This window comes from Gossypium hirsutum, chromosome D01, assembly GCF_007990345.1.
Source record: "Gossypium hirsutum isolate 1008001.06 chromosome D01, Gossypium_hirsutum_v2.1, whole genome shotgun sequence".
Classification (NCBI taxonomy): Eukaryota; Viridiplantae; Streptophyta; class Magnoliopsida; order Malvales; family Malvaceae; genus Gossypium; species Gossypium hirsutum.
Genome location: NC_053437.1, coordinates 63,012,475 through 63,025,502, shown reverse-complemented (window position 1 = coordinate 63,025,502; position 13,028 = coordinate 63,012,475). Strand labels below are relative to the sequence as shown.

Sequence of the window (13,028 nt, the reverse complement as noted above, 5' to 3'; positions counted from 1 at the left end):
GATAAACACAACATCATAGAACTTTACAAATATAATTCTATTCAATTCTTCTTTAATTTTTATAATAATACAAATTTTGTTTTGTATATATAATTATACATGTTCTTATTATTTATTCCATCTAGATTTATTTTTAATTTGTAATTTCTTTAAATATATATTTATAATCCTTTAAGGATTTTCACTAATTTATAAGTATATTTGATGTTATATTATAAGTAAATCAAACTTAATTAAAAAATTGAATAAAAATATGATTCAATTCAAATAATTGTCATTTTCGATTTATAAACAATATTTTAATAATTAGATCGATGGTCAAATAGGCCAGACCATCAATTTTTTATTCATTGATTGTCGGTTCACAATAATATTTATTTAAAAATTATAAAATTAATAAAAATATTTAAAATATTTATAGGTTTTTTTATTTTTGATTTTTTATCAGTTATATATGATTCATTAAAAAATCAGTTCAATCTTTATGTTCGGATCATATATCAAATGATTTTTTATCCAACCAATTAATTCAATCCGATTCAAAATTAAAATTCATCAATTGAAATACTTTTTTATGTTCCGGAATCTGGATATATTTTTTCTGCCCTAATCTAAATTTATGCATTTGTCCATGAAAATTAGATTAAAAAATTTATTCCAAACAATTATATATAATTTTTAATATTTAGTTATAAATATTTTAATTATGAATATATTGGCTCATACAATTACTTTTCAATGATTTTTTTTTTTTTGAAAGATGATATTATTGTTTGGATTACTTTTTATGGGGAGCTATTTTTCAAGTAGGCACTATTTTTAAGGTTTATTTGTTCAATAAATTTTAATTATATTAGAATGTTTTGTCTGCGAATTTCTAAGGATTTATTTATTTTTATATAATTTTAATTTATTTAACAATATGTTTGTTAAAATTTCAATATATGTGATGGTCAGAGTGTTCACCGTCCCATGTGTGGCCTGGATTTGAACCGCATTAGTCGTGTTTGCTATTCGGGTTTTACCTTGTTCTTGTAATGTTCACCAAAAAAATTCAATGTATCTTTATTAAAAATATTTATAATGACTGAATTATAGTTCTGTAATGGATTTTTTTTATGCATCAGAAAGATCATGTTTTTAAGAAAATTATTGTTAATAATTTAACGGAAATAGTTAAGAATATTAATTATTTAGATCAACTAATGATATTGTAATCTGTAAATGTAGAAGACCAAATTATATCAAATTAGGTGAGATGGTAAACGTCTTTCTTATATTAACTAGTGGTCGAGGGTTCCATTCTCACTCTGAGCTTTAAAACATTTAGATAGATTCTAGTTGAATTGTGATTTAAATAATTAAATATTAATTATAATTATAATATGTATAATAGTAATAAATATTTTTTCATATTTAAATAGCAAAACAAGCTTTGAAGTCTAATTCGATCCCATAGAAACCGCTATTAGGTAAATGCCAACCATTTAACATTTGATAATTCTCCTTTAGACGTACAAGATATGTATTTATGATTTTTTAATTATTTAATAAATTTCGGTAATTTTTATGTATTTAACACATAATTTTTATCCTTTTTTTATATTAAACTTCGAACTCGAACCTTAAATCTTAAACTCAAACTTTAAACTTTAAACTTTTTGGGTTCAGGGTTTAAGGTTTAAGATTCAGTTTCAATATTCAAGGTTCAGAGAATCAAAATTATGTGCCAACTACATAGAAAAAATTATTAAATAATTAGAAATGGATCCTGAATGATATAGTGAGAATATTTTATAAAATAATTTGTTGACATAAAGTTTAAAACAATATATTAAAATATTAATTTCAATATTGTATTTTGAATGCAGAAAGAAAACAGATGACACCTTTTCTTGGTTTGGATTAAAATATTTTTACTTTAAAATATGGTCTATTATGTTTGAAATTAACCTACCGGATGGTCCATAGATTGTTTTTTAGATAGATCCACCTGTTTGATTATAAAGCATGACACATATTAACATTGACCAAATAAATAAATAAAATGTTAATAAACTCTTTAAAGTAATTTATTTTCAATTACAATTTCAATAATATATTATCATTTTAAATTATTTTTATTTAAATTGAGATTAATTATGTTATCATATGACAAAAACACAAAAAAAAATGTCACAAAGATGTGTTACTGTAAGGCAAACACATATAAAACATTTATTTTATAATTGGAATTAGCATTATTGTTTAATACATTAATAATATCATTAATTTATTTATACCCATTTTTTAGTGATAAAAAGGTTAAGATTGAATAATTAAAATTATAAATTTACAGCAGGTCCATCTTTTCAACATTGTACTTTTTTTTTTAATATTGTATAATTACTTAATTACGATTTGAGTTTATATACATTATTTTTAATAATAATTATGAAATAATATATATTATTAAATAATAAAAATATAAACATATATATTTTTAGACCTTTTTCCTGAATTTTTAATTTATTTTATTTTATTTTATTTACTATGTAGGAACTAAATCTGAATTTTGACCAAATATTCACTAAACAGTAAGGACTAAATATGAAATTAAACCAAAAATTTTATTGACTGAATTTACTAAAGAAACCATTGAGACTAATTGCAGGTTTCGCTAAACTGTAGGAACTAAATCTGAAATTAGACCACAATTTTTAATAAGACAGAACCATTAAACTCACGCCTGGTGGGACTCGAACCCACAATCGTCTGATTAGAAGTCAGACGCCTTATCCATTAGGCCACAAGCGCTTTTGATTGAACTGTTTTAAATTTTATTATATATTTGATTACAGCTCGCATGTTTGAGAGCCGCTTGCAGCACTTCCAAATTAAATGTTTCCAGTTTTATCATATCACTTAATTCATCTGCTAAATGAAATGCTTTTATGACCAAGCAAAGTAAATGAAAAGAACATACTTTTATTACCATTGCTGTCTGAATTGAAAAGAATCTATGATCTATTTAAAAAGGGAGCAATGTAATGTTGAAGCTAGAAACAAAATAATGGTCTAATGATGCGAAATTACATGAAAATAATAATGAATAAAGATTACAGCCTGCATTGCATTTCAGTTTACCACTAATTCAAGAGAAAAAAGGCTTGTTCTTCCATTAGCTAAATATGGGATTATGGGCCATATTTACCATGGCATTCTTAATTTTTATGATGTACTCTTAACACAATTTCAAATCCACCAAAACCTGGAGCCAATACCCCACAGGTGCTATATATAGTCATTCATCGCTTTCACAAATCAGATTCCAAAAATAATCCCAAAGCAGAGAAAGTAACATTAGTTTAATCTTCGAGCTCGATAATCTTCACCACAGAAGCATCCCCGACCTTCTGGCAAACAACGACTCGATCATGTGACTTAATAACTCCGGCAGCCTTCCCATGGTCAAGTGCAACCTTCAAAACTGACTCATTTGATGCACTTGTAGACTCCGCCTGCACAAAACAAGGTAGAATGACATAAGTTCTCTGCTACAACGAACGTAAAGAACATGGTAACAATGAACATACAGCACTTACAGGATGTCGGGGATCAGCAAGCATGGGGAAAAGACCTCTGACGATGAGGGACTGCCTTGCCTGAAACAACACAAATGTTCAATAAACTGAAATAAACATTCCATCAACGGTCTCATGAAAGACCGAACTAAAAATTAACTAGCAATGTAAATCAAAGTTGAGTATAAAACTACGCCAGCTTCCTTTAGATGACTGCTGGAGATCATTATAAAACAAGTAAAGTTAACTTTAAAGTAGCTACTTGGACATCCTGGACTCCGGGTGAATGACATACCTCAAAGGCCCCACTGAAGCTCCACTTCAATTGGTTTGTCTTAAGGCGAGGGATGACAACTGAGAGAACCGGCATTGTTGGTCTGTACTTCGCAATCAATCTGGTATTTGCATGGAATTTAGATGCCACGTAAATGAATCAAGGTATGCATAATGTAAAACATTAGTAAAAGGGATGGAACTAATACAGTTTTGACAAGGGTTCAGAGAGTTTGATGGTAACAAAACAAGAAACAACAGAAAAAAATAAGGGAGCAAATATAGGGAAGTAACTGCTGAGAAAAGAAAAGAACAGGTCAGATGTATAATTAAAAATAATCAAAATGTGCAATGAAATACCTTGCAGCTCTCCCTGATGATGTGAAACATATAATAACTGATGCCTTCACCTTAATTGCTGCTCGTACCTAAACAAGAAAATTCATGCTATCAGAACAATTTTGCAGAAGCACATTTGTTTTAGCTATAATTAAAGTTAGTAAAACTAGTGTGGCATGAATCCGAAGAGCAGCACCGGGAAAGAAGAAATACCGCAGAGGAAGCAATGGATTCCAAATGGGTCATTGGCTCTCCAACATATTTAACAGTCTTCTTGAAAAACATGTCCTGGTTGAATACCTTCTCTGCCTGTAGGATATATAATAGAAACAAAAAAAAAAACACAGCTGAAAATGCTTAGAAAATGGATGAGAAATATTAGTTACTTCTGATGTTAACATTCCCAGGAGATTAAGTGATCCATGATTCCCAAAGACAAGCATGGCCAGTTGAAGGAACATGATGCAATATGCAACAACGTAAGGCATCTGAATCCCAAACCAAAAGTTGATGCATGAATTTTACATTCTTACATAGAGCACCAAGACATTTTTTTGGTTAGTATGGTAGAAAGTCAAATTTCTGCAGAATGGTCCATCGCCAAAGGAAGAGTATGAGAAAACAGGTATTGGAAGTGTTGCCCATTTTTGGGTTTCCCTTAGCGTAGAAAGCAAGTAAAACCACAGCCGAAGACAATAAATTGGACAGGAGAAACAGGTAAGAATATGACTCTTCCTTGTGAAGGATAACTTTTTTCATCCACTGGAAAAACAGAAAAAAGTGCAGTGCTTTTTAACCCTTATGAACCAGAAGAGATGGCTGCACAGGTCCCAAAGAACTACTAGGAAGTCAAAAACGATATCTATATGAGTGAGTCTTGTGAGTCAAAAGCATACATGGCTGAGAACATTTCAAGCCTACAAAGATTCCACTAAACGGCAAGCCACGAGTCTCCAAAAATATTCAAGTAAGCACATTTACAAGACACAAAGAGAATTTACCTCAGAACAAATTTTGCCAACAGTAGAAATGGTTTCAACAGGGTATAACCCACGCAAGGTCTCAGCACCAAGAAGAATCGCATCACTTCCTACAGCCAGAAGAAAATGGGATAATTAGATGCGTACGGCATTGTGGGTGCTGCGATGGCGGCAATCAGATATGGCATCAAAACCCAACTTTGAAAGATATATCAATGAACAAAGTCCAAAGCAGAGTCCACAATAATATACCATCAAGAACAGCATTGGCAACATCAGTTGCCTCAGCACGAGTTGGCCTCAAGTTGTCGGTCATACTGTCCACAACACGAGTGACAACTGCAGGCTTTCCAGCCATGTTACACTTATAAAGAGCAGCTTTTTGAAATAAGAACACCTGCAAAGAAAGAAGTAATTAACAGCAAGCTCTAATGAAATTAGGCACTACATGCATGCATCAGACTAAATTACACATTTGAAACTAGGACCAAGAATGCAAAGCAGCTAATAAGCATTTAAAAGGTTTAAACATGATGGAACAGACTGTATGATCCATCAATCAACAAGATAAATCTTGTAGAAAAAGTAATACAACATATTCATAGCCCTCTGCAAATTGGATCTCTAGTATTCATATAAACCACTAACATATTCTATAATAAGAACTTTAAGAACAGTAAAGAGACTGCAGGTTCAAGTTACAAAACCGACCTTCTCAGGTGGGAGATCAATGCCCAAATTTCCACGGGAAAGAATGATACCATCTGCTTCCTGAAGAATCTCATCAAAATGGTTTAATCCCTGAAAAATGAAAAACATTAGTGTCATATTCTTATTAGCAGCATGTGCGATCAAAACCTTCATATTCATTGTTTTCCGTAAATACAAGTAATGCACCTCTATGTTCTCAATCTTTGCAAATATTTGAGTCTGATAGAGGTCACCCAACTTTGAAAGAAACTCACGAGCCTATAAAGATCATGCAGTCAGATAAATGCAGAAACGTTAAAGAAAAAGAAAAGGAAACCAACCAACATAGGATAGGCAGTACTTGGCGAACATCTTCTGCATGTCGTGTGTATGATAGTGAGAGGAAGTCAATTTTGTTTTGAACTCCCCAAGTACTTATAACCTGAAGTAAGTATTACCAGGTCAGAAAAGGGTTCCATGGAAACGAGCAAGGCATCAAGCTAAAACTTACTAAGAGGGAGATCACTTTCTCCATTACTTTCATCTTTTAAGGCAAAAATCAAGGGCAAACATACCTCCTTGTCTTTATCAGTGAGGGTAGGCAAACCAATATGAATTTGAGAGCCATGCAAAGTGAACAATGACCCAGCCAATGTTGCAGAGTTCTTAATCACACAAACCACATCATCTCCTTTTACCTCACTAACCTGCAAATTTTCAGTTCCAATTTAGGCTATTGGTAGGTGCAAACGAATTGTCCAAATCTTTAATTGATCAACCAACAAATAGGTAGTAAAATAACAGAAAAAGATCTTTAAGTACTCATATCTGGTTTGACTTTAAGTACCTCCAGCCATACAGATGTGGTTTCACTCCCAGTAAACAGGTACTGACCGATGAAAATAGTATCTCCCTTCTTCACTGCCTGCAAAAATCAATTTTGAAGGCTTTATCATAAGGTTGAATGAATAAACAGGATAACCACCAGCAATTACAAAATCCTTTGAACTAACTGGAAAAAGTTGACACGCTAAATTTCCTGGATGACGAATCCATAATCATTGTGCACTGGCAAATGTATGCTTCCCAACCTCTAAAGGAAGGGAACTCAGTATATAAATCTATGAACGTACAATGGAATCAGGCATCCAAAAGACGTTGTGCCTTCAACCTCGGAACCAAAGGGCAAGAAAACAAGGCTTATGCAGATACTTTTTTCAGGGAGTACAACATGGGATGCACAAAATGAAATGAGAGGTAGTGGACTAGGTTTGTACCTTCGACAATCCATCAAAGTTGATTGGCAATAATTCTGAAGAGGCCTCCTGTCCTGCATCCGGTGTCAAAACAACCGTAGCATCTGCCTCAAGTGAGATGGCATTCTCACTTTTATTAACAACCTGCATCTCAGCACCCACAGTATCCAACATAACCTGAAAAAGGGGGGGTGGGGGGAATAGAAAGCACTTTATTTTCTTAAATTCCATTTTCTCCATCAATGCAATCAAAGGACAGTATTATTAGAAAACTGGTGCTAGATCAAGAATCTTCAAGAAAGTAAACTGATATGAACAGAGAGGATGGGAGTATAGCACAAGAATGATGCAAACAACAGAAAAAGAAATACAAAGGTAATTTTCATCAGCAGCTCAACAGCTTAACAAGTATTTATACACTGACTCAAAGGTCAGATCATCAGCTCGACAGCTTAAAAGCCAGCTTTAAAACAACAAAAAAGAAGTTAAAAAAATCATTTCGAAAGGAAAAACATAAGGAAGCGTATTCTTTTTCCAGCTGAAAACAAAGTTTACACTTTATACTTTACATTAAGACAGACAATTCAGCAAGGAAGTAAAGGAAAGTTAAATAACTAACAAATATCAACCAAAACACAAAGAACATACCGCACAAAGCTTCTTAGTGAGTTTAACGGCAGCCTTCAAATTTTCTAAAGTTTCCTGATGATACTCCGGATCATGCCACGAGAAATCAAACCTAGCCACTGTCCAGAACAAGAAAAATGTATAAAACTAGAGTTTGACGCAGCAAATTCCAATACATTATTATAAAATGAAGATTGATACAACAAATACTGCACCAGACATTCCGGCTTTAAGGCAGCCGGAAATAACTTCCACGGATCGAGATTTTGGACCTAAAGTTCCCACTATCTTCGTCATTGCCGGAAAAAAGCTCTGAGAAAAATACAAAAACAAACGAATCAAAATCCAAATCTACTCGGATCCGAACAGCTTCCTCGTAAAAACGAAAGCTAAAAACAGATTGAATTGAAATCGAAAGTGAAATACTTACAGCCTTCGATGGCTCCAGGATTGAAGCCATCCTGATTGGCTCTTCGAGTAGCAGATGACTCGAATGCATCTTTTTCGCCGATTACAACAAAAGAAAAAATCGATTTCCCTTCTTTTGACAGAGAATCGTTTAATCAAAGAGCTTTAGCGTTAAGAGGACGAAGGGATTTTTTTTTTTTCTTTGGCTTCCGTAAAACCTAAACGCTTTGAAACCAAAGAATATGCTTTTGTCCCGAGTGATTTTTTTTTTTTTTTTTTTTTGCAGAAAATACAGGAAATCTGGTTCCGCCCATCACAAGGTAGCAACCATATGATTTCCACCTTTTTTATTTTTTAGGGTAAACTACATCAATAATCACTTAACTTTGAAAATTAACTATTTGGTCACTAATGTTTTTTATAAACTTAGTTATTTAGTTATTTTATTTTAATTTTTTAAAAATATTTTATATAATTTTTTAGCTTTTAAAATTTTCATTTAATTTTTATGTATTTATATATTTTATATATTATTAAAATTTCTATTTAATTTTTATAATTTTCTAATTTTTCAAAGAAATTTGATTTTATAAAATAGTTTTTACATAGAATTAAGGTTAAATTGATAAAAAGTATAAGAATTGGGGACTAAATTTATTATTACACTAATTAGAAAAGTGCCACCATTAGTCACTTAATGGTTGGGTGTTCAAAAAAATAATTTCGAAAACATTAGTGACCAAATAGTTACTTTTCAAAGTTAAGTGACCAAAATAAACACTTATGCATAGTTAAGTGACCATTGGTGTAGTTTACCCTTTTTTATTAACGCCGTTAACAGCTTAACAGGAAGCTGACAAGGCATCATTTCAGACAAAAAATTATGGTTAAAATTGTTATAGGTCCCTATTCTTTTCAAAAATATTTAATTTAGTCATTGTATTTTTATTTCAAGAAATTTAGTCTCTATTTTTCATATTTCAAAATCCATGTCCAATTGTCAACGGTGTTAATTTTTTTGTTAAAATTTATTAGTGTGACATTTTGAAATAAAAATAATACTCACTCGGAATCCATGTAACTAAAGAAATGATGTTGCAATAAATATAAATTTAACAAAATAATTTTAATAGTGCTAACAATTCAACCTGAATTTTGAAATGTTAAATTCTGCTATTAGTCTGTGTACTTTGCAAAAGTTATGGATTTAGTCCTTATATTTTTATTTGGTCATTTTTAGTCATTGTACTTTTCAAATTCTAAAATTTCAGTCCTCATCAAACAATAATTATTAAATTCCTTAAGTTAGGTTATTTTCAAATTGTGATGTGACAAACATATTATTGAGAAGCTAAGGATATAAATGTAGATTGTTGATTAATATTATTGTATTTTACTTCGATATTTTCTTGAACAATAATAACTAATCAGAAACATAGGTTCAAACATTGGAAACAATATTGTTGGGAGGGGCAGCTACAAACCCTAAACATAGACCATAAAACGGATATGCATAATACTAAAAAATATTTGTTTTTATATAAAAAGTAATCTAAAAAAATAGTACAAGTGGATTGGATGGGGCTCGAGTTTAGTATTTTTAATTTAGGCCAGGCTTGGGTAAAAATTTATCCAGTTTTCAGACCAAACCAGACCCAAACCTTAAAAAACGGACCTAAAATTTTACATCGACCCAACCCATGATCAAATCTAATTGAAAACGCCACTAAACATTTTGTAAACATTATTCTGTCCCGTGAAATAATTGAGAATGCCATCAAAAGCGGAAAGATTGAAAAGGGTAAAGTATCCGAGGAGGTGCATATATATCATATTTATTTTGTTTAATTATTCATTAAAATATACCATAAGTCTCTATATATTTATATTTTTTATTGGATTATCATTTTAATAAATAATAATGTTCTGGTGCATATTATATTTCTTCGTTTGTTTATACACATCATATTTGCTTTTGTTCAACTCCAAGCCATGAATATAAAGACTTGAAGGCCGGCTTGAAATTTAGAAGAGTTTAGTGTAAAAAATTTGGACTTAAAAAATGAAATTGGTAAACAGAATAGGCCCATTTAAAATATAGTCTAAGCTTAAACTTGAACATTCAAGGTTTAAGCCCGGCTCAACCTATTTTTAATGTTTACAATATATTATAGGCATAATGTCGAGTTTAGTCTTTTAACGTTTATATCTTTTGCCAATTTGACCATTAATCTTTTAAAAAGAGTCAATTTTGACCATCAACATTTTGAAAAAAGAATCAAAATAATTTTTTAACGTAAATACTTATTAAAATGTTAAACTTTTAAACGTGACAACCTACATGACAATCCACATGTACTTTTTTGGATTTTTATGAACATTTTTTTATATTTTATATATATATTTTTTATAAATTTTAAATTATTGGTTGATGTGGTATATAAAACAAATAGTGTCATGTTAACATGAATTGCACGCGGACTGCTACGCAAGTTACCACACCAACAATGTTGCAAAACTAATGTTTTAGTTAGCATTTTCGTTAAATAAAAGCGATATAAACTTTTTAATGGCCAAATTTAGCTAAAAAAAAGGTCAAAAAGACAAAATATGTAAATATTGAGGACTAAATTTATCATTATACCTATGTTATATTTTTTTTGAATAGTATATCTATGTTATATTATGTTATTTTTATATATTATGTAATTAATAACACATAAAAATTAATTATATAGTAATATTTAATGCTTTGATATAAATATTTTAAAAAAGTTATCTGCCTATATATAAGTTTTTAATAAATAAAAAATAATTATTAAATATTAAATTATAAATATAAATATTTAAAAAACCAAAAAAATAATATAGGCAAATCTAAAATGAGCTTAGGTTAGTCATTTACAAATATAAGTAGTGCCGGAGTAAAAAAAAATTTTTTGGAGGGCAGAATTAAATTATATATTTTTACAATAGTAAAAATATAATTTCATAATTTTAATAGCCTATATCTTTATAATTTTTAAAGGGCTAAACCAATTTTTTTATCATTCTTGGGGGGCAAAATGCAATTTTACCATTACTAATTTAAAATTTTATAAATTATAAAGGGCCTAGATTGAAAATTTACCATTTTAGGGGGGCATGGCCCCTGGGTCTCTTAATGACTCTGTCACTGAATATGAGCGAACTTGAGTAAAATTTTAAGCCTATATTTTAGGTCGGGCCGGACATGACTAAGCATAAAGATTAAATTATTGTTAATATCATGTTTAAACCCGATCCAAACCCGACAAAATTAGAAGTAAAACATGAACTAGTGATTGATATTGAATTGTGAGGCAAACGTAAAATTAGAAAATCATGCATGGATCATACTTAATCTAAAGTAAACACTTATTTTTCTAAGAATGACTTCATAATGAATAACCACATTTGAGATGATAAATAGCTTATGAGCTTTTTAGAATTTTTTTGATTTTTTTTCAGTGAACTCTACTAAAATGGTTGTTTAGCTTAATTCTGCAAGATTGGTTAAACTATAGGGCCTAATTCTACAAGATTGGTTAAATTGTAGGGACTAATTCTGAAATTAGGAGGAATTAATTTTTCAGGATTAAATTGCAGACACTAATTTTGAAATTTGACCAAAAGTTTTGTTTAGAAAAGAAATGGGTAAAAGACACTTACCTCTTCTGGGTTTAGTGTAAAACTCCATTGAGAATTGTGTACTAAGCAAAATTTATATTAAATTATAATTACACTATTGTTATTATTTACCTATGTATTTTCTATTTAGTTTATTTATTTCTCTATTTTTAATTACAAAATAAATTAAATTAAAATTAAATACATGTGTTCTTTCATAAAAATAATATTTTTCTTCAGTCAAAATTAAATATTTAAAATGTATACTAATTAAATTATATATTAACCTTGTTCAGTTGAGTCTTAGTTCGTTTCACATCAATATTGTTGCTACTCCAAGATAATATGGATTCGAGCGCATTCAAGCGCGTTTATCTTCCTATTTAAAGGTTAAGATGAGATTATAGGTAGTTCTAAGTATTGTTCCATAATAAAATATGTATATTATATATATTCGATTTAATTTACTAAAAATAACATTGGGACTAATTCTACAACCTTCGTGAACTGTAGGGACTACTTCTGATATTTGACAAAAAGTTTTGATGCGAAAATGAAAATAAACACGCCTGGTGGGACTCGAACCCACGATCGTCTGATTAGAAGTCAGACGCCTCATCCATTACGCCATCAGGAGTTCAAATTCACCTATATTAACTATGTTATTTTCCAGAAAAACACCTAATACAAAATTAGAGAGTAAAATTGTTTCAATCTTACGTCAAGATATTCTTTAAAGTGGAACCCAACAAATATTCATTAGAAAAATATTACGTTCTTGTCTATTATTATCATAATTTCCTCAACAACATTTTCAATCTTTTAACCCTTTAGTCTACTATTACTTCGTGTAGATTGTAGGAATCAACAAAGGGAGAAAGATGACAAGAAAGGTATCCGTTTATTCTTGGGCGATAGAGAGTGATCGGACTATAATGGTGTAGATGGTTGTAGAGGTTAGTTGAGGAACAACATTTTCAATCTGTAACCCTTTAGCCTACTATTACTTCATGTGGATAGTAGGAACCCACAAAGGGAGAAAGATGACAAGAAAGGTACCGGTTTATTCTTGTGGGATAGAGAGTCATCGGACTATAGTGGTGTAGATGGTTGTAGAGGTTATAGAGAAGAAGACTGATAGAGGAGCAAAAGGTTGGCTTAGGGTTCCTTTGGATCACTTATTAGTGTCAGTGTAATGTGATTGGGATTGAAATTTGTGCAAGACTACAGGGTATAATCACAGC

At 30.4% G+C, this 13,028-nt stretch overlaps 1 protein-coding gene and 1 non-coding gene across 2 annotated transcripts; both read right to left on the bottom strand.

Annotated features, from left to right (window-relative positions):
- Positions 1-2,723: 2,723 nt before the first annotated feature.
- Positions 2,724-2,796, bottom strand: TRNAR-UCU (transfer RNA arginine (anticodon UCU)). The gene has a single exon. It is a non-coding gene; the product is annotated as a tRNA-Arg (tRNA).
- A 336-nt stretch (positions 2,797-3,132) lies between these two features.
- On the bottom strand, positions 3,133-8,448 carry LOC107905347 (pyruvate kinase 1, cytosolic). Its single transcript, XM_016831994.2, has 16 exons — positions 8,159-8,448; positions 7,944-8,040; positions 7,750-7,847; positions 7,123-7,278; positions 6,693-6,770; positions 6,421-6,552; positions 6,207-6,287; positions 6,053-6,124; positions 5,867-5,956; positions 5,408-5,552; positions 5,177-5,265; positions 4,389-4,484; positions 4,197-4,264; positions 3,859-3,958; positions 3,585-3,644; positions 3,133-3,500 (listed from the first exon to the last, which is right to left on the bottom strand). Exons 1-16 carry the CDS (start codon positions 8,225-8,227, stop codon positions 3,348-3,350), a joined length of 1,584 nt encoding a protein of 527 aa, XP_016687483.2. The 5' UTR covers positions 8,228-8,448; the 3' UTR covers positions 3,133-3,347.
- Positions 8,449-13,028: the final 4,580 nt, after the last annotated feature.

Bases quoted from the DNA above. Each gene is read 5' to 3' on its own strand.
- LOC107905347 (XM_016831994.2), bottom strand. From the start codon at position 8,227: ATGCATTCGAGTCATCTGCTACTCGAAGAGCCAATCAGGATGGCTTCA. The intron at 6,771-7,122 runs GTACAAACCTAG...TGATTTTTGCAG, and splicing joins ACTTTGATGGATTGTCGAAG to GCAGTGAAGAAGGGAGATAC. The intron at 3,501-3,584 runs GTAAGTGCTGTA...TGTTTTGTGCAG, and splicing joins TTGCTGATCCCCGACATCCT to GCGGAGTCTACAAGTGCATC.